Here is a 22,082-nt window from a genome sequence, read left to right as displayed (position 1 = left end):
TGCTCCTCCAAGGCCCTCCTGACCACAAGATCCCCTCACAGAGGGCAGCTGCAACCCTGGCAAAAGCTGGAGGCCTGAGGGTGCAGAGAGCAGGAGCCTGAGCAGAGCTCTCTGTGGAGGTGAGACTGAAATCAGAGAGCTTTTGAAAGCATTAAAAGCACTGAACTGAAATACAGGCCATCCATCCCTGAGGAGTTCAACAGGAGTGCCTTATTCTGCTTCAGCTCTAATCCGTTCCTAATCAACTTAAGAAAAGACAAATTTTCTTAAGCCAGCTTTACAGCTGTTAAGAAGGAGCCAGGCAGCCTTTTGCTGCAGAATTGCCATACTGATTTTGTGGGAGCATCCACGTCCTTGAAGGGGTGGAACAGGGACCTTGGGAGCCGCAGGCACGTCGGGTGAGGGGAGCCACAGAGCCAGCGCTGCCCCAGGAGCCCAGCACAGCATCCACGTGGAAAATGCAGCTGCAGATTAACTCTGTCCCAGTTTCTCCTAATTAAACAAGATTAACAGATAAATAGTCCCAGCAGCCACCAGTATGAGTAGCTCAGATTTGTTTCCAGTAGGGTGACAGCGGCCAAGGGAGGTTTGGGCAGCAGCAATGCCTTAAACAGCACTTTGGAAGTTCAAATTCTGGTGATTTCTGTGTCCCAAATCCAATTGTTCCATCCACTGCACCAGTGCTGCTCACTTGGCATTTAAACCTGAGGTGAAAAGAGCTCTCAGAGGACCCAGTCCTTCAGGCTGGTTTACACAGGAGCCCTGAACATCCACCCAGTTCTGTCCAGAGCTCTCCACAATCAACTGAAAACGTTTTGGGACTCCTTCTGAAGTGGAAGAATTCTTTAATGTCAAAGCTGCACAGAGACCTGGTATTGACTGTGGCAATGGGAACAGAAAACAGTTTCATGTAATGGCATAAGGTTCTCCAAGGGTCTGAACTTACATGAAATATTTTGTGACCAAGGTACCAGCTTTGATTTTAATCTGCAGAACCCAGCTCAGAGGCACCTGCATTCAGCACTTCCCACTGAAGGCGAGTTGCCAGCTCCCAACTCATTCAGAATCCATCCACCATATCTGAAGAAGTGGAGATCGAGGTCAGTCTAAACCCATGACTCAAAACCCTCTCACCCTGCTCTTTGGGAAGAGGCAGTTTGAATTTAACACAATTTACAACTAGAGGAGGGAATGTACCTTACATTTGATCATCAGTAAGCTTTCAGGCAGGCAAGAATTAAACAAGACCCAAATCACATTAACTTGATAAAGTGCCTGTTGGATGTTTTCAGAGAAACTTCTTCATCCCAATTCAGTTGGGGTCACACCTTTGCATCCAGAGCAGAATCAATTACTTACACTTCTTGAAAGGTGTAGCAGTGTGGTATAACATAGAGCCAAGCTCCTGAAACGCTGGCAGATGATCACTCCAGCCCAAACAAGCTGTGACAGGCTGCCTGGTGTCTCAGGTGTGGGACTGCACCAGGTGTTGTGCAACCACTGATCCAGCTCTGGTGCTACGTGCTGCCAGTGCAGCAATGAAAAACAGCAATAAGACTTCAACATGATTAGTATTATCCAACTGCTTTGTTATAAATATATTATATACATTCAAACATCACATTAAAATATTATTCCATTACACCAGAAGAGATTAAGGCTTTATATTATTTACAGAAATGAGCAAGCACCTTAAAAAAAAAATAAAAAGAACAAAACACCAGTCATTGACATTTCCCTTCTAACATTACGAGTTTGATACCTTGAGGTCTTGAATACAGCTATTTGCAGTGTGCCCAATGCTAGAACTATTTCAAACGTTTATTGTTAGGGTAGGAAACATTTAATAGAAGACTCAGCAGTGAGCACTCCACACGAACAGACACGTGCTGTAGGGTGCCCTCCCTCTCCTCCAGAGGCTCCTGAAGTTGAAGGCTTATGCAGAAACTGTTTGCTCAATTCCACGTGGAGAGTAGAACAATTCTGTTTTAAGGGAAACTGAAGACACTTGAGGATTGGTGGCCCCCTGGAGGAGCAGGATTCTCGAGGTCTGTTCCACATGACATCAATCAGGCTGAACATGATAGCGAAGACAGAGCTGTAGGTCCATCAGTCACTGAGTGCACTGAACATGATTTTACAGGCTTCCACTGCTCCCCTCACTGCTCTCATGCAGTGCCCTTGCACTCCACCACCGAGTGACAAACTCGTCACCGCTCTCCCTGTAGGTCTTAGGCAAGAAGCTGTTTGGGAAGTGTTCAATAATGTTGATACAACACACGATTCCTACGCCCCCACGTCCCCCTGGAGTGCCTGTGCTGCCTCTGGCGTGCCCGGTACCTCACGGATACAGCGACAAAGCAACTTCTAAGGTGTAAGCAGACATGGCTACACAAAAAGGTGCTCAGTGAGAGTAATCATCTTCATTTCAAGTATTGTTTTAAGAATTAGTTCTTTTCATTGCAGTTTGTGTTAGCACTTTTTAGTTTGTGCTTTAGAGTCTGTTATTTCTTTGCAGGTCTTGAATTTGGCTGATGGCTTTATTTCTTTTTTTTTTTTTCTTTTAAAAACAACATTGGCAACAAGTTAAGGATTGCAGAAGGCTGGCAAAAGTTATTTGATTTTCTGAGCCCATTTCATGTCATCTGCTCTTGGCTTCTCCCCAGTAAGTCCTTGGATGATATTCTCCAAGCATCTCCAAAATCTTATCTTCTCTAACGGATAATTCAGCCACCCTAAGGGATTGCAAAGGAAAAAGAGGATTAGTTTGTCATAGCATCCAAAGTTCAACTTTTTTTAATGAGAAAAAAAAAGCAATCAGCCCAATACTGCTAAAAATGATCATGCTTAAACTTTCAGGACATAGTAGGACTTAAAAATAGCTCTTTGGGTGGCAAGATTTTTGCCACCATCTGTCAAGTCAGGCTTCTTAATTGTACCATGTTTCTACATGACATCCTGTTAATGAGAATGAGATTTTTTTCTTGGCAGAGGTTTCAAAACCCACATGAACTGTTTGTCGAAGCCAATGACAGAATGAAGAACCAGAGTGGTTTATTTCCAGCTGTCTAATTAACTTGATATCTTATTTAGGATCGTGCAACACTGGTGACTGAGCATTCCCACCTGTACAGATACAAAAGGAAGCTAAAGCTTTCTGCAAAACCTGTCCATTCCTCTGAGTCAGAATGAGTGGATGCTGAAAACCCAGAAGCCTGGCTTTTAGAAATGAGCATTCCTGAGCAGCTGCAGACATTCTGCTCTTTTGAAGGAACAGCAGCTTTAGTGAACAAACCCCAAGAGTGGCCTGAGCTCAGCAAGACCCCCTGCAGTCAGATCTCAGCACCACTGACTGCTCCCTCAGGCTGTGATTTCCCTGAGCTGATCACAAACCTCCCCCCCTTGTTATGCAGAAGCCCAGCTGCAGTTTTGGCAGTGAACTGCAGGACTGTGCAGGTGTGTCCCAGCTGTGCTGGGCCCTGGGGGCAGTACCCGTGGTGATGCAGAAGTAGGTCTCGTGTGGGGACACGTGGTGGATCCTGTGGTGCTTCCTGGGCAGGATGATGTGCCAGTCCTGGAGGAATATCACCCAGCGTGGAAGGCCAAAGTACGTGTGGGACCACTTGTGGATCTGGTTCGTCATGGTGATGAAGATGATGAGGGCAAAGACGTAACACTCCCAGGGACAGGTCTCACACAGCACCTCTGCAAAACACCACGGGCAGCTGTGAGCACCACCAGGGAAAGGCACATTTCCACCAGGACAATGTCCTGCCCAGCCAGAGCTGCCTACTGCTGCAGGAGCTGACAAAGGCCTCACCAAAGCTGCTTTGGCAGAAGTATCACAAGAGCCAGTGAGCCATAAGCAATTCCCAAATATCACAAGACTGGCTGCTAAGTGCCAGAGTCTGTCAACACACCACAAACAGGAAGTCAAACTGAGTTTACCGTAAAAAAATTAATTTGATCCTTTAGTTCTTAACTTCTGGTTTGCACACAAAGTATTTGTGGCCAGAGATGAAGCATTGTTTTGTGTTACACACTTTGGAACAATGAGTTTCCCCAGATGTTCACAGCTCGGTCCCTCTTACAAAAAGAGTATTTAACATAACTTCTAACCTTCCTTGCATACCTCTCCAGCCCCAGATCCTCTGCTGAGCTGGAGAACCTCACTGTGCCACCTTCTGCCACCACACCTCAAAGAAAAACAAGCTTCCCTCCCTCCTGCCAGGAGCACCATGCTTCCAACAGCTATTTCTTGTCATTCACATCCATGGATTTCTCCAAACTTCACACAGACAAGTGTTCATTCAATAGCAACAAGAATGCTAAATCCACAGCTTACCTGGGGAAAAAGAAACAAATTTGTATGCCATGTTTGCCAAGGGGACCAGTGTCATGAAGCAGTTGTCTCCATTGGTCTCTATGAAATCATGCCTGGTGATTGCTGTGGGGTCAATATGGTGCTCCCTAAAGGGTCTGATGAAAGCCTGGGAAAATAATTGAATAAACACAATACCACACTCAATAACGGTCTTGGAAAAGAAAAATAGTACAAAAAATAACCCAAACAAACCCAAAAACCCTCTCATACACTCCAATTTGATGACTGAGTTGAAGAGAATCCCACAGTACAAAGTATGTAAGCAGGATTCCAACTTTTGTCATCATGACACTTCAGATCATTTGATTTACATTTGCAAAGCAATTCAGTTCCCACAACCAAATCCAGGTTTTCTTTGCTTTTTAGTTTTATTCTTCTAAATGTTCACTTAGGGCCTTTTGCATGTAATCTTAAAAACAAAGCATTAGGACCCTAATTTCTCAGGCAAAATAAACCTGTGAAATTCACTTGCTAAGCAGAATCAACCAAGGGGGAAAAAAACACTAAAAAAATCAGGATTCAGCCTACTACATTTATGGGCTACAGACGCCAGCACTAACAGACTAAATGCAAATGAAGTGACTGGACAAAGCAGTGGAAGACAAACAGAAGTCACCTCTATGAGCAGAAATCACATCTGAACACACAGAGCAGTTGTTTTACTGTGTCAAACAGTACAACAGTCACACCAGTCACTGAATTGCCTTTAACACTTCCAGCATGTCCAGCCTGTGCAAAGCTGTCCTGAGCAGTCTCAGCTCGTGGTTATTTAGTGCAGGGTCTCTAGCAGTAGGGCTTTTAAAAATGATTTAAACTCTGGTCCAGAGATACAGGGGTTCAAGACTATTTAGTCTATTGAAGGTGAACAAAAACAAACCAAACTCAACAGTTTCAATTCTGCTGTTGTAGTTTGTGTAACTCTGGGTAGTAACAAGCAATAGCCCACTTTTTTTTTTTTTTTTTTTTTTTTTAAATAACAGTCCTTCTAATATTGCACTGGGATGAGTAATTAATGGTAGCTATTAAGACATTTAATTAAGAAAACAGATTGTTGCTTACTACAGAAGCCAGTGCAGCTTCCACTAAGCAACTGGCATTTGTAGCTGCAGATGTGTAACACATCTCTAAATAAATCTTCAGTCACCACTGTTCTAATATTATTCCTGTGTTACAGCAGGGGCTGTACAAGTGGAAACTGGGAAGATTCTTCCTGGAGCAGCCTCAGGTTTCACACATTTTTAGGAGTTCAGCTGCAGGGACAACTCTCCAAATCTGTGTTCCTGACCTTCTGAACACCCACAGTGCCCAGCCAGGTTCCAGCACTTGTGGTGTCACAGGCTGTTCCCACAGAGCCTGAAAGGTCTGCAAACACTGGCACTGCAGCCCTGCCAGCCTCGAGGCAGGTGACAAAAGGGAGCAGTGCCACCCTTCACGTGTCCCCCAGGCCAGGTGCACACACAGCCCTGCCCAGCCGTGCCCAGGGCTGGTGTGGCACAGAGCCCAGCTTGGAGCACTGCCAGTGCTGCAGAAGGGACTTCAGGACTTTTTCAAGCTCAAGAATAACAATGTCAGACCTTTCCAATGATGGGCAGCTCCACAGATCCCCAGGTATCTGCTCCCCAGTGGAACAATCCTGAGAGGAAGTCGGCTGTAATAACTCCTGCAACTTGAATGAGAGAGAGAGAGAGAGAGTCAGACAAACACAGCATTTTTACTGACTCAGTCACATCTTATTCTTGTTTTACAAGTTTATTTGTTAATCTGCCTCTAACTTAGCTATTTACAAGCACATGTGATCTACCCAGTCTGAATGAACATACGCTCAGGCAATTAGGAAAAAGAGGTTAGCAAGACACCATTTGGGCAGAAACATTCTTCATCAAATCTGTGTTTGTGTTTCACCCATCTCCTACAGAACAGAAATACCTCCCCTAGTGGGTACCTTTTGCTTGGCTGACCCCTCACCTCTGCAGTCTTTCCCCCCCACCTTTCATTTTCAGAAAGGGGGAAGAAATAAAAAAGCTCTTTTCATATTACAAATCAGCCCCCACTGTTGAGTCCATTATCCAGCTGGCCCAAAGTCTTAAATGCAGCAGGAGACACTTCATTCTTTATCTACCCCTTATTACACTGAAGACAGCTTATTTTGTAAGCAGTAACTTCTGTACATTTGTTGTTGATTCAGAGCGGGTGGGACACAAGAGCGTTTAGATCTGCTGCTGGCAGCTGAAAGGGCAAACAGCCTGGGTTCAGGGGAAGATATCCAAACACACTTCTCTTTGCAACAACTCAAATGCCATTCTCAGGAGGTAATGCCCCATTAGCCTGCCTTGCCTCCAGCTGCTGCATCATCCGAGTGAAAGAACTGCAGGAACAGCAACACAAATTGAGGCAAAATACTGACAATTCAGTAGATGTTCGTGGTGTTGCTTTGATGTCAGCTGGCCCAGGGAAGAATGGAGGGTGCCTGGAGCAGTGCATTATACTGAAGCAATTGGGAAAAACCCTAACTGCCAGCAATCCTGTTCTGTACTGCAGCAGGATGTGCTCGCTCCTCTGCGCTCCTGAGGATGAGCTGCAATAAAGGAGCAAGAGCTGTGCTGAGGTTCCACAGGACCAGCACGGTGACACTCGGTGTGTCCTGTCCCCGGGCTCAGGGGACACGTCCCACTGATGAACTGGGCTCAGCACCCTCCCACACCCAGCACTGCCTTCACTCAACACGGCAAGAACAAGGCACAGGAGTTCAGCTGCTGCTCAGAGGTGGTGAAAGATCTCGATGTTCTGTCAGGGACCTGGGAGGGTGAGAGGAGACTGACAGCCCTGAGCACGGGTGAAGTGTTAACCACACAGTCAGGAAAAGCAAGATAACCCCAGCTCAGGCACAGAACTGCAAACTGTGGGTTCAACACTCACCAGAAGGCAGCTCAGTGCAGCATTAGGGACGTCCCAACCCACACCCATCAGCTTTCCTCCAGCTTCCTGAGAGAGGGTGAGGATCGGCCCATCCAGGGGCTGTCCCTGAGCAGGGGGCGATGCTGGAGCACACAGGAGGACACAGGAGGACTCCAGCTGCAGGACTTGCTTACAACACTGACATGTTTGGTTTGCAGGTGGGCTGCAGAATAAGGAGGAAGGAGGGCAGCCCAGCAGAGCCCAGAGGTGCACCAAGGGACTCCAGCCAGTATCCAAGCAAACACTCGACACGGGACAGCTCTGTCCTGCTCGTGCCCTGCTCACAAACCACGGGATGTGTACGCTTTGTGACCCAGGAAAGGCCCCTCTCCATCTCTTCACTGCTTCAAACTCAGAGACAACCTGCAGCCTCTGCTCTTGTGGGTGACTCTCAAACCACTTCCCTTGGCCAAGCTGCTCCTGGGGCTTGCACAAGGAGGAGGCCCCACAGGAGCTTTGAGAGACAAAACTGCTGTGCATATTTACCATCAAAAGTTGTACTTCACCCACATTTTATGAGCCAAGCATAAGCCTGGCTTTTCGTAGATAGATTGATCAAATTGTAACCTGGAAGTCTTACATCAAAGTATACAAAGTTTCACATTTACTGTAAAAATTCAGTTAGAGTCTCTGCAGAGGAAGAAACCAGGATAAGGTGTTATTAAATAACTTGGTGCTATTGTGTAACATCACTGAGAACAGTCATGTTTAATCAGTGACTGTGTAAACTGGTCAAACAGCACTAAAGGGTTGGCGTGGCTAACTTCACACAGAAAAAAATCTTGTTGTCTAAATATCAATATACCAAAGTACCAGTTTTTTGTCACTTATATGCTTAAGAAATAAAATGCCTTGGTCACCTGCAGTCTCCATTTAGTGACCTTCAGAACACAGAAGGCAGGGGCTTGATATCATGGCACATTACAAGGCTAAGATAATGATCCCTGGACATTCCAACAAGTATAAACTGTAGCAGCTTGAAAGCAAAACAAGAGAGTTCATAATTTTGGCTAATAAAGCTGAGAAACTTTCAGTCAGGAGTGGACCTGAGAGTGCCCAAAAGCAGGGCTGGGACAGCAAATGTATCAGTGTGCACAGCAGTTTTACCAATCCCACTGTAACCAGGGTTTCCAGCAAGTCCTGCCTGCAGTACCCACACTGCAGGGACAGGGACAGCCTCAGGGACAGGGACAGCCTCAGGGACAGGCTCAGCAGCTCCCCTGGCACACCTGGCACTCCACCTCTCCTTGAGGCTACTCCCTGCTCTGGAACCCTTGGGACCAAGGTCCTGCTCCAGCTCTGCTCCCCAGCAGGGCATCCTTGGGGTACAGCTGGACACTGCAGTGAAAGGAGGCCCCCAAGGAACCGGGGTCCTGTCTCCTCCAGGGCTGAACAGCAGCAGACCTTAAAGCAAATACTCATCTGCAAAAGCACAGCTCAGAATCACCACCTGATGAACTCAATCCTCCAGCCAAAGTCGGCTGTAACTTTAAGAGAGCCCTGACAACTGCACAGGCAGACAGAGCTGCCTTTGTCCCCGTGCAGACCCGTGGGGACACGGATGGGGCAGTGCCAGCAGTGTCCCTGCAGTGCCAGGGCAGGGGCCTGGCAGACCCTGCCCCACCTGGGCACCCACGAGGAGCCCACCCCCAACCCCAGCCACACCAAGAACTGACAGCAGTGCAGCATCACCTGGGGAGTGCAAGCTGGCAATAACTCTAGCAGGTCACTTCCCTTCCCACAGCAACACCTTCCTCCTCCTCCTCCTCCTCCTCCTCCTCCTGGTGCCTGACCCACCCAGGCTTCACAGGAACCCAGCCTGGTTCTGCCCAAGGCACCCACAGCAGAACACAAACCCTGCTGCTGACACACAAAGCTTCCCTGCAAAGGGTAACAGAATCAAATCCCTCTCTTCAATCACACCTGGTGCAGTTTCCCTCTTCAAGAGATGATGCTGCTGAGAATGGAAACACAAAATTACCCACAGCTAACTGATGGTGACTTCAGGTGGGTGAGAAGTGACTTACTTGGACCAGCACTGAAGTAAAGGATCTTTTGCTAGCTGGGGTTCCTGGTGTCATTTCAAGAACCTTTTAAAACAAAATTAAAACACCTGACCCACGTGCCCAGCACTCACTTCAGCCAGCACTGATGTCTCTGGAGTGTTTTTTCTCCAATGTGTGCCACAGCTTTTGTGTGTTACACACTCAGTGTCTGGCTCTGCAATGCAGCTGGCCAAGGGCAGCCCTGCAGAGCTGCTGGAACTCAAAACAAAGAGGTTCTGGGCCTTGATGAGATCCAGTTTCTATTTTGAAACTGCACTAAGTGATTTCTTCCTGTGTGCTCTCTCTGGCTAGCCCACAGCCTCTGCAATAATGAAATGCGTACCTCAAATGGGTTAAAAAAATCAGTTGCCCATCTTTCAAGAGAGCAGTAATTAACTGCAACTTGTATCATGTAACAAGATGTTCCTAGAGATATCTGTCCTATGTGGGGCAGTTCTTAGGAATATAAACAAATTACAACACAAAGTTAACTCTTCTTCTTTTGTAAGACTGCAATGAGCAGTCCCTGTCATGAACAAATGTGGCTGCAAACAAGAGTCAAATGTCTGAAACAAGTCAACCAACTTGGAAAGAAGGGGTGTAAAACCCTATACAAAAATAGGAGGAAGGAGATGAAAATTAAAACCATGATTCATACTGTAACTTGCCAAACTTTTTATCTAGAAGTTATTAGTGTATGAACTATACACCCAGCTCATGTATATTGAACATGCAGGACACCATAAGCTCACCTGAAGGTACAAGAGCTTTTGAGCCTGATATTACACATCTTGGTGAGGATTTTCTGCTTACCACACAATAATCCCTTTGCCAGCCTTGTCCCTGGCACTCCCAACCTTTGCTTACAGTGGCAGAGGCTGCTCTGGTTCTGTGGCCCTGCTGGGACCTTGTCCTGCTGCAGTGGGAAAAACGGGGGTGTTCAACCTCCTCCCCAGCCCCATTCCCAGCCAGGGCTGCCTGAGTTAACTGGGTCCTTGTGTGCATGCAAATAAAACACCAAACTCACATCTGCACTGCTCTCAGCTTGCAGCAAGAGGAACAGTTCCATGGCTGCCCAGCAGCTGAGGAATCCAGAACGACATGACTGGAGTTAGCACAAGCCACAACAGAAATCCATCCTCTCCCACACTTTTTATATATATATATACTTTTTATTTATTTATTTTTTTTTAGGTGAGGAGGGGAAGGAAATTGTCTCATCTCTGCCAAACCAGCCTGGAAGACAAGAGAGTCATGTGGCTCTTCCTGTCCAGCAAGCTCATCTTTAGTCATCAGGACACGACACAGCCCAAGAGCTGAAGCAAAGGCACAGAGGTGTCCCCTCAGTGCTGCACTCCCCTGTGCACACAGAGTGACTCAGCACAGCCACAGCACACAGCCAGGGACGTGCTGCCCGATGCCAGCTGCAGCAGGAGCACATCCTTCCTGCCCCAAGAATGCCCAGCTTAGGGTATTTACAGCAATACTCGTCTCACAATTCTGTGTGCCTCTGAAGGCAGAAAGAAAGAAGCCATGGCACGGCCTTTAATTACAGACACAGGGTTTAGGCTCAGTGAAATCATGCAGGATGTTCAAACTTCTTCATTTCCTAAAAGAAAATACACATTTACATAAGAGCACACAGAGGGTCCCCATGCAGTGAACAGGTTTGTACAGCAGAACAGATCCAGCCCACTGGAACAGTGACCCCTTTCAGATTCCCAAAGACCTGGCAGGAACTTGATCTAAAGCTCCATCTTTATTAGCAGAATGTTTATTTTGTGACTTCAGCTCAAAGGTCAATATTCCAAACCAAGCCTGAGGGAAGCTGTCAGTGGAACACAGCTCACCCTGTGGGTGACTCAGGATTCCCAACTGTGCCCATGGAGCTGCTCACGTATTTAGGAATCAGGACTTTTATGGATATGACTTTCACAATATGCAATAAAACCTAATAATCACTGTGAATTACAGACATCATTCACACTTCACCTGGAGAAATAATGTATTGAAGGCAACAAAACAAGATAGCCTGAAGCACTTACTATTTTATGGCACTCGTTTTTGTACACAGTATCAGTTATTTCCACACCACTTTATTTACACAGAATCCAGATTCTGCTACTTTAATCATTCACTACTAATTAAATACTATTATCAGTGAATTGGCTGCTTTATCAGTTAAACCAGTAACCAGGATATCAGAGAAGCCCAGCTTTTATCAATATTAACTTTGAGATGAAAGCCAGCTGCAGACAGATTGCACCACAGGTTAACCATCACTGCTGATTCTCGCGTCTGGATCTGCCCTCATCCCTACGGAGCAGTTCCCATGCCATGTTCTCTCCACTCCTCCCAACACCTCCACCCCATCAGCTGAGAGCAGGCAAGCCTGAATTAGGCCAAGAGAGCTGGAGTGACTCACAGTGGAGGACACTGCTCGCCCCCAGCCCCAACAAAGCCAAAAACCTCTATGCAGACATCAGGAACCAGCACGTCCCAGCACTGGCAGAAATTCAGAGCTTCTCTTATGTACCACTGCTTGAACCTGGTGCAGTGTTTTGGGTGAGCTTTGTTTGAACTCATTAGCAATGTACAGCTCTGATTATGAACGAATACCATCCTCTTCTAACATACCACATACAGTTTATAGGAAAGCTATTTTTTTCTAAAGCACAGGAGCTGAACATCCTATCAGCATCCTTCACTGGTTCTTACTCTCCTCCACAGATCACGTGGAATCAACTTTTCTTATACTCCTGGAAAAAGTCTTCATTCAGGATAGAATCCAAACATCACATCCTGACGTGAAAGTACAATTTTCCAAAATTCTTGTGTTCAGTCTGCAGTCCCAGAAATGGAGCCAGTTTGATGACTGAAGCACCTTTTATAACATTTCCCTTGAGCTTCTGCTTTCTGAAAGTTCTTGTGAATATTTTTGTCAATCAATGTATTTTGTTTCCAACTCTGACCATTCTGACAGCTCTTTTCCTTCTCAATAGTCCTTACACTTGCAGTGACTACCCAAGAACACCAAACCTACACAGCTACATCACAACTTCCCCTCTGAGACACTGAGAAACCACTGAAATGCAAAGACAAAGCAGTAACACGTTGTGCAGATGGTCTCAGTTTCAGAGGCTCACACACAAATGTCCCTCTCCCTTTCCTCCCACATCACAGCAGTCTTGCCCTGAGCAGGGCAGCAAGCAGCTCCCACTCACATATCCCAAGGAGGACCGAGGGCGTGTGTTCCAGCCGCAGGTACAAGAGGAGATTGTAAAAGTTGAAGCAGATCAGAGAGAAGCATAAGATGACAGAGATCCATTCTTGTAGTCTCTTTCCTGTTGGGAAAAAAAAAGGGAAAAAGCATGTTTTACTTTATCTGAGAGGACATTTTGAAGTCTGAAATAACAGAGACAGACCATTCTACTGCCTGGATGACTTGCTCCATTCAGAGAACTGAAACAGGAACTTTTTTGTCCAAGGGAGGGGCACACATTTTGTCAAAGGACATTCCTCTTCCCCGAGCCAATACTAACCTCTTCCCTCTGCCCTTGTCCAATTAATAGGGCCAAATCAGACACCATCTCACACTGTCCTAGTTTCCCTCTCCCTGAGATTGCTGGCATGAAGTTCCTCCACATCACATCTTTTCTCAATTTGCATTTCATCCAATATTCAGTGTTGCTGGAAGGGCTGAATCTGGGAACAAATTTCTGGCCTCAAACATATTTTAATCACCTTGTGATCTGTAATATTTACAAGCTCTGAGATTTTAAATAAAGCTGTTGTACTAACAGGAAAAGCACCATTCTCACCATTCTGTATTTTGGTGGCCCTGGAATGGCTTGTCTAACGTCACAAGTATTCCCCTGAAGCTTCTCCCTGAACTGTTGTCTTGTCTGTGCCTTCCTGCTCCCAGGCAAAGGCTGGGAACTCTCAGCCACTCTGAGATGACAAGGGACAGAACAAGAAAAGAGAAAGAACTGGCACAAATTCTCTCTGGCACCTTGCTGTACCACTTTGTACCTCCAAAAAAAATCATTTACTGCCTCTAAAAAGGGAACAGGCACATCAGAGTACGGGAGCACTTGGAGTATCAGATTAGCAGAGAAAGCTGCTCCCTGTTCTTCACTGCTGGATCCCCACGAGGTGCTGAGGCAGAGCACAGGGAGCACTCAGGGTGAGACCTGCAGGATTAGGGCACAGAAACAGACCTTTAATACCCAAGGCCAAGAAGATCTGAACTGCCACCAGAAGGGCTGGGGATGCAGGCAGCTCTTAAAGCCCACAGGAGCTGTCAGGCCAGCCCCTGGCTGTTTTAGGGGTCAGCCAGCACAGCCTCCTCTTGCCCAGGGCTCCCCAGAGCAGTTACCCCACAGCCCCTTCCCCACTGCCTCTAGCAGGGCACAAGGAAAGCTCAGGGAGGTGCACATGCTCTCCCAGGAGCAGAGGCACTCTCAGGCCTGGCACGTGTTCAGCTTCTGTCCTACTCCTCCTCTCTGCTGACCTAATGCCTGATCAAATTTCTCCTCCTAAATGCTAAATCAAGTCCTCCTTCTCAACTGTGCCACGCAATGAGCAGGAACATAAATGGAGGATCAGTCTTATCTCCACTGTGCCTACAAGGCAATATTTGGAAGTGTGAGCAAAGGCTTTGACAGGTCAGTTTTACAAGTTTTAAAGGGCCATGGGTATATAAATTAACACCCTCTGCAGTGGCAGAGGAGAGAACAGTAAAATTAAATTAAGACACAAGAACAGCCATATTTGACAGCAGCATCAGGTCACAACATGGGTGATTCTATAAAGAGATCCCTGGAGTAATGAAAGTAAGAGTTAATTAACACTCACATCCTGTATAAGAAAACCACACCCTGATTAGAGGAGTTAAGTGGGTAGATCCTCATGGAACAATTAGCTGAGTGCTGGAAAGGAGGCTGGCAAGTCCCCTGAGTCCAGTGTGGGCAAACACCTCTGAACACAGGGATCCAGGATGGCTCTTGAGATATCCATGTTCAAAACTGCAGCCTCAACTCTGCACTGGGAAGGCAAATCAGTCAAGGAACTGAGTCAGCACTGATAACTTGTGTTTAAAGGGCACTCAAATCCCAACGTGTGTCCTGTGTGAAGGAATGAAGTGCCAAAGCCACAAAGTAAGCGCTTAAAGAAATCAGGGAAATATTCCAGTCATGTTCACTCTGCGCAATTCAATGTAATCCCTGCTCTTACAAATTCAGAATATGAACATGATATGCTTCCACCATAATACATATTCTGGCATTGCTTATGTAAATTATTTATGTAATGCCAGAAGAAACCTGCATATCTAATACACCCTCAGCTCTCTGACATATCACTGTACATGTGCTACAGCCAGTGAGAAGGGCAGCAAGCTCTTCAGGGAGGAAAATCTTTTCCTTATGAGCCAAAGCAGTAGTAAAGTCAGTGACTGCTTTTGTGTAAAGCACAAAAGGAATCAGCTCTGCAGAGACCAGAGCAGCTGAAAGGTGTCACACAGGACCTTCTCAAGGCAACCAGGAGCTGAGCAAAAGAAACTGAAATGGGCAAACTTGTCCCAGTCACACAAACCAACAAAGGCCTTGCATTCCTTATCATCACCTACTTGTGCAGGAATTGCCTCGGATGTGCAAGCTGGGCTCAGCTGACCTGCTGGAAACCACAAGATACTGAAAACACATCTCCCCTAATCCTTCACCAGAGAATGGATTCACTAGGCATGGCAGGAATACCCACCACTCTTCTCACTGCAAGCTAAAAACAAATGATGGCTTTTCTACAAGGAGTTGCAATTATTTCCACAGTGCAAACCGTAATTTCCTGAGCTCAAATCACAAACTGAAGCCTCTTTGGCAAGTTCTAAGCATAAGGAAAGCGAAACAGGAATTCCAGCATCCCTGTGCTGCTTTCTGAGGTGCCAGGCCCGGAGATCTCAGGGTAGCTCACTGAGCAGATGTTCTGCAGCAAAGCTTCCGCTGTCACCTCGTGCTGTGGCCGCACGAGCCCAGCTGCCTGCAGAGGGGAAGGCTCGGTGTTTGTCCCTGGGCTCTGGGGAGGAGAAGGCCGGTCCGGGCAGTGTGTGCCTGGGGACGCTCCTCCGCGGCCCCCGAGCGGCCGGCAGCCGGGCCGGGGAGAACCGGGCCAGCGGGGAGCCGGGCCCGGGAGAACCGGAATCGAGGGGAACGGGTCCTGGGGGAGCCGCCGCGAACACCCGGCCCGAGGGCCCCGCCCGTCCGCGCCGCCTCACCTGGCGAGTAGAGCTCGGCCAGCTCGCGGGCCNCGGCACCGGCTCTCGCCTCTCCGGTGCCGGGCAGGGGAGGAGTTCAGTGTGGAACGGGCTCCGCAGTCGTGGGAGGTTTCCCCGGTCCCGTCCGTGTCCGTCTGTTCCCGGCGGGGCTGAGGTGCAGCAGAGCCATGTCGAGGGCGCGGGGACCGGGCGAGGCTGCCCCGCCAAGGAGACCCCCGAGCCCCGCCCTGGGCGAGATCCGATCCCGTTCCCGTTCCCGCTCCCGTTCCCGATCCTGATCCCGGTCCCGGTAGCAGGCTTGGAGCGCCACCTAGCGGGCCGAGCCGAGCCGTGCCGAGCCGTGCCGGACCGGGCGTTACCGGGGCCTCACCGGGCGGGCGGAGCGGGACCGGAACCGTGCCCACGGACCGGTCACCGCTCGTGCCGTGCCGCTGTCCGGACAGGAGCGGCTCTGGTCCCGCCGATCCTAAGCCATTCTCCAAGGAAGAATCCCCCTCCACAGCCGAACTCTGGCGGCAATGTGCCGGTGTCTGTTCCCCCCGACAGCCCCTTGGCTCCGACGAACCGGGATCACCAACACACCTTGGGATCCGCTCCCGGGATCGTGCCTCAACCACAACCGGTTACACCTTCCTCTAACTTACACACTGGTACCGGGCACGTGTGGCCGCCTGTCGCAGACCCACGGGGAGCGTCCCGGGACCCGGTGAACCGCGGCTGTGGGGGCAGCGTACGGTCTCCGTTTGTGCTCCCCAGCCCGAGAGCACGGCCCGTGCCTCTGGCCCGGCTGGTCAGGGCAGCGGGCTGGCTCACCGAAGGCACCGGCAGCGGCGTCACTGTCACACATCACGGCAGCCACTGTCGCCGTGGTGGCGGCGGCTCCCGGGAGCAGCGCCCGCGCCGCCAGAGGGCGCGCGAGGCACCGGGCGGAGGGGGCGGTGCGAACCGTTCGCACCGCCCCCTCCGCCCGGTGCCTCGCGCGCCCTCTGGCGGCGCGGGCGCTGCTCCCGGGAGCCGCCGCCACCACGGCGACAGTGGCTGCCGTGATGTGTGACAGTGACGCCGCTGCCGGTGCCTTCGGTGAGCCAGCCCGCTGCCCTGACCAGCCGGGCCAGAGGCACGGGCCGTGCTCTCGGGCTGGGGAGCACAAACGGAGACCGTACGCTGCCCCCACAGCCGCGGTTCACCGGGTCCCGGGACGCTCCCCGTGGGTCTGCGACAGGCGGCCACACGTGCCCGGTACCAGTGTGTAAGTTAGAGGAAGGTGTAACCGGTTGTGGTTGAGGCACGATCCCGGGAGCGGATCCCAAGGTGTGTTGGTGATCCCGGTTCGTCGGAGCCAAGGGGCTGTCGGGGGGAACAGACACCGGCACATTGCCGCCAGAGTTCGGCTGTGGAGGGGGATTCTTCCTTGGAGAATGGCTTAGGATCGGCGGGACCAGAGCCGCTCCTGTCCGGACAGCGGCACGGCACGAGCGGTGACCGGTCCGTGGGCACGGTTCCGGTCCCGCTCCGCCCGCCCGGTGAGGCCCCGGTAACGCCCGGTCCGGCACGGCTCGGCACGGCTCGGCTCGGCCCGCTAGGTGGCGCTCCAAGCCTGCTACCGGGACCGGGATCAGGATCGGGAACGGGAGCGGGAACGGGAACGGGATCGGATCTCGCCCAGGGCGGGGCTCGGGGGTCTCCTTGGCGGGACAGCCTCGCCCGGTCCCCGCGCCCTCGACATGGCTCTGCTGCACCTCAGCCCCGCCGGGAACAGACGGACCCGGACGGGACCGGGGAAACCTCCCACGACTGCGGAGCCCGTTCCACACTGAACTCCTCCCCTGCCCGGCACCGGAGAGGCGAGAGCCGGTGCCGCTGGTGCCGCTGGTGCCACCCGGCCGTGTCCCGGCTCCTGGCGCATCCCCGGGGAGCGCTCGGCCCCGCTCCTGCCCGGGCAGGAACCGGCTGCGGCTCCTCGCTGGACTCTCTCCGGCACGGGAAAGTGGCAGTGGGTGGCAGAGCTGGAACAGCCCCTCCACGGCTCCCCTCCTAACTGCAGAGGTGGGAGATGACGGGGCCGAGGAGCGCGGCACGGGAAGGACAGGGCACCGTGGTTGCTCCCACCTGGCAGCCCGTGCACACAGCCAGCTGCCAGGTGACACAGACCAGCCCCGGGGCTGTTCCGAGTGCCAGCACTCACAAACAAGTCCGAACCAATTCCCTGGCAGCCCCACTTTCCCTGTGGTTCTCAACACAGGATGAGAGCAGATGGAAAACAAGTATTTGTACAGTGTAAAGCACAGACTTTTAATAAAGAAAAAATCTATTTCTTCACCTAAGCCCCTTCTCCTGTCACCCTCTCAGACTTCCCTTGTTTTATGCCGCCCCTGGCCATACACCCCATGCAGTTCAAGCTGTCTGTTCCACAGCCTCAGGACCTCGGAAGAGTTCTCCTCTTTTAGAAACTTCCTAAATGAGCTACCAAGTTCTGTTACTAGGAACTTCTGACACTTCGCAGGGGACCCTGGAAGGATAGAATTCATCTTCCCTTGATGGATCTTTTGAAAGTTTGGGTACACTAGAGGTCATAAATACATGACCTGTAACAAATTCATCAAAGCAGGAGGCTGCAATTGCCCAGGAAATGTCAGGCAGCTACAGAGAACTTTTGGAAAGTTAGTGGACAGCAACTTCTCTGCCATTTTTATTGAAGCACAAGGAAATGGGCTACTCATAAAATCCAAAGTCACCTCTTGCTGTCCCTGCTCAGATTGACAGCCCTTCCAGCCAGACAGCTCCAGCAGGAACTTTCTCTGCCATGCAGGATGGAGATTGTGGGTTATGCTTTGTCCCTGCTCCCTTCCATGGGCCTTTGTGTGCTCTGACTCTTCCTCCTTTCTTTGTTTCTCAGAGCCATGGAGTGGGTGTTCTGACCTCAAGTTTGCTCTGGAAAATTTTCTGTCTGGTCAAGGAGGGTTTGGGTGATGTTGTCCCACCGGTGTCAGTCTCCAGGTGTCGTCTCCATGCGCCCGGTAGGGCAAAGAGCGACGTGGAGATAAAGGGGGATTGAGCAACGCAGGGCTGCAAAGGCCAAGCCTGCTGGGTCAGAGGTGAGCAGAAAATCAGCAGAAGACCAACAAAAACCATGTCACAGCCCACCACCGTGTCACACGGGAACAGGGTGAGGGAGCACTCGGGGGAGGACTCTGGTGTGTAACAAAAGAAGCGAAGGAGGCCAGGAGACACAGCCTGCGAGCACCTCCCTGCCCCTGGGACTGCCAGCACAGCATCCAGCTGCGGGGCAGGACGGGCAAAGCGTGTGGCAATCCCTTTTTGTCTTAAAATGAAGCAAAGTCTCGAGCCTGCTCTAGGAGTTGGGGCAGACAGAAGGAGAGTTGACCTCTCTCTGAGTTGAGACATTGTCCCTGTCTGACATTTCGTAAGGGCTGTTGTTTTACAGAGAACGGCAAGCGGAGAGCAATCGTTTCAAACCTGTACCAGGTACAGCTGGTGAGTTGTTGTTGGCATATGGTGAGAGGCTGAATAAAGACAGACCTGGGGCTAGGGAGAAGGGAAAGAAAGTGCTCAACGTGCTCAGAAATAAATTTCAATGCTACTTCTCTATTTTACAGCCTTTATTGCAACACTGCTCTACTTAAGTCAGCCTTTCAGGCAAGGTCCCCTCCTACCCCCCAGAGACCTGCCGTGCTTGCTTGCAGGGACACTGCTCTGGGATCCCTCCCGGTGTCCAGCCCCAGCACACTGCCCACAGCACCTCAGGCACTGCTGCAGGGTCAGCTGCTGGCACTGCTCTCCTCCCTCTCTGCCCTGTTCTGTCCCCTCTGCTGCTCCACACCGCAGCTCAGGATGGCAGTGATGATCCTACTGACCTGCTAAGAGTTACTGCCAGGGAAATAATAAATGGGACAAAACTGAGCAAGAAACATCAGAAATGTCAGCCAGGCTCTTTCTAGGGTATGACCCTCGGTCCAGAGACCTTCTGATTAAACATTTCAGTGTTTGAGCCATCAGCACTAAACTAACAGCATCTCCCCAAAGCTGGTGTCATTCCAGAGACAGCTGCTGTAGACCTGGAGTGCGTGAACTGGAAAGCTTGCAAGAAATCCAGGAAATGAAGACAATTTCCAGGAAGAAAATTCCTCTGCTGAGCCTTACTGTAGGTCTGAGCCCAGAGCTGCAAATTTGAGGCGTCTACAGTACAAAGACAGAGCAGAGTTTAGTTGATGACAGAGATGAGCAGTGAGGGTGAGGCCCTTCCCTCCACCTTTTCACCATGCAGGTCTCCTCTGTTCTCCTCCCGTGTCTGGATTGTTTCACATGTGAATGTAGAGGAATCTGGATGATATTGCATCAGAATTCTTTTCTGAAAAATGTTATGTTCTTACTAAGTAACTTGGGACTTCTGCTGTCTCCTCCCTTAGCTGAATAGTTCTGAAAAAAAAGAAGTCATGAAATGACTAGAAGGAAGGTGCTTTTCACAGCAGTGCTGCTTTTCTAATGAAAATTGCTGTTGGGAGACAAGCTGAAGAAGGGCTACTGCCAGTGCCGGGTCCCTTTACCAGGAATGTCTGCATCTCCCTGCCTAAAGCACCTCTGAGGAGCTTTTCCAGGACAATTAAAAGCAGCCTCTGCACATCTGGCAGGGCCAAGCCAGGCACTCGTAAGGACAGAGCTCTGTGTGCCCAGGCCTCAGCTCAATCCTGCGGTGTGAGCCTCATTCTGCACCTGTTCCCATTTCAAAACCCCCATTTCTGGCCATGCATTTGTTGTGACAAGTGCAGAAATAATTGAAAAGAGACCAGAGTTAGCTCAAAACCTGCTTGCCGAACGCTGGGGTTTTGGATGAGTGGTTAGTCCCGCCAACAAGGTTCCCATGAGAAGCTGAGAGCGGACGTTGGCTCCATGAGAGTGGATGTTGGGATTTGAGGTGAGCTGGAGGAAGTTGAAAGAGATCCAGGCAGAGCAGGGAGGTGAGGGGGAGAAGGGAAGGAGGGGACAAGCTGGGCATCCAACCTGAATTACCACCCCAGCTGACGTGATCGGGGTGACTGCGGGATTACTCAGCGCTGGCCGGGAGAGCAGGTGTGGGCCACGCCAGCCCTGATAGAATCTGCTTCACATGACAGTTGCACAGACATTTTATTTTGTTAGGGAAGATTAACTCCAAGCAGGAATACAACTTTCTACTGCAGAGCAGCAGAGAATAGGGCAGAAATTTGAGGAGGGCAAACTGGGATCTCCGAAAACATCTTGAAAATCTCTTTGGGAATTTTACCAAGCAGTTTTAACGTTTGGCTTTAGCAGAGGAGCACGACAAACTAGAGACCTGTTGGGGCAATGCCAAGGCAGAGCTGCTGTGCCTGTAGCAGGTCACCCCCCTGAGAGCTCCTGCCTCTGCGGCCCTGGCACCGTTCGGGGTAGGAAACACACGAGACTGATTTTTAGGAGTTCGGTTGGACGGGCCAGTTGGGGCAGCCGCTGGATGTAACTGCCAGATCAGAATGCAGGATAAAGACACAGGATGAGGGAGTAAACAGCCAGAAGAACAAGCCCTGGCTCACTGCAACTTGCCAGTATTTGCACCCAATACAGATGTTTGTATTTATGAAGGTACGGGCTCCAACTACAATCTCCAGACCCAGCTCTCTGGCCAGGCCCAGCTCCAATTTAATCTCTAGTGCATTCACCGAAGATTAACTTGGTAGATAAAGATGGAACTAGAAATATTTGAATCCTGAAAACCTGTTAGGGTGCTTTTGTTATGGAAACAAACAAAAAAGTCCTATTAAAATGTGAAAATAAAAATAAAATTAAAAAAAAAGAAAGAAAAAGTCTGATGATCCACTGACTGATTCTCAAATTCTTCCTCTTTTCAGAGTTCTGAGGTTTGAACATTAAGAACAGTTGACTGTTTGAATCATATAATGCAATACCTGTTCCTCTGGCTTAACGTTACAATATTTCCCACACCGCAGGATTGCTTCACATTATTCTAAGAGGCAGTGTCATTTTCCCTGCAGTGCTAGGTCTTCTTTACTGAGGGAGGACACTCCTACTTCCTTTAATTATATGTTTTGTTTTAAATTAATGTCCTTTATTCTGGGCATGAATCATCAGCTTGTAGACAGGTAAATGTGGGAGTAAGAGAGTGAAAATATAAGTTTGATTCCCAAGGTGGGTGTCTTTAATTAAAACGGACATCAGGATTCAGTCTTCCTTCCCAAACTTACCCCGCAAATCTAAAAACTTTTGGATTCCACCTTCTGACGCACAAATCTCACTCTCCTCTGAGCCCCATTGTGTCTCCTTCTGCTCCAGCACCGATTCCCCACCCCGTGTGTGCCCCGAGAGTTGTTCCATATCGTGCAAAGCGAATACGCCAAGACAAATTTCCAGTCCCCCCTGGGTGTTGGGAGCGCTG

General features: G+C 49.7%; 1 protein-coding gene across 1 annotated transcript; it reads right to left on the bottom strand.

Moving 5' to 3' along the window:
• Positions 1 to 828: 828 nt before the first annotated feature.
• On the bottom strand, positions 829 to 22,021 carry LOC107213107 (transmembrane protein 189). The gene is made up of 8 exons (XM_019008672.2): positions 21,892 to 22,021; positions 16,469 to 16,792; positions 15,656 to 15,706; positions 12,609 to 12,728; positions 5,959 to 6,050; positions 4,346 to 4,490; positions 3,493 to 3,705; positions 829 to 2,735 (listed from the first exon to the last, which is right to left on the bottom strand). Exons 1-8 carry the CDS (start codon positions 22,019 to 22,021, stop codon positions 2,614 to 2,616), a joined length of 1,197 nt encoding a protein of 398 aa, XP_018864217.1. The 3' UTR covers positions 829 to 2,613.
• Positions 22,022 to 22,082: the final 61 nt, after the last annotated feature.

This window comes from Parus major, chromosome 20 (assembly GCF_001522545.3).
Source record: "Parus major isolate Abel chromosome 20, Parus_major1.1, whole genome shotgun sequence".
Taxonomy (NCBI): domain Eukaryota; kingdom Metazoa; phylum Chordata; class Aves; order Passeriformes; family Paridae; genus Parus; species Parus major.
The sequence above is the reverse complement of the archived record's forward strand: the minus strand, read 5'-3'. Positions and strand labels throughout refer to the sequence as shown.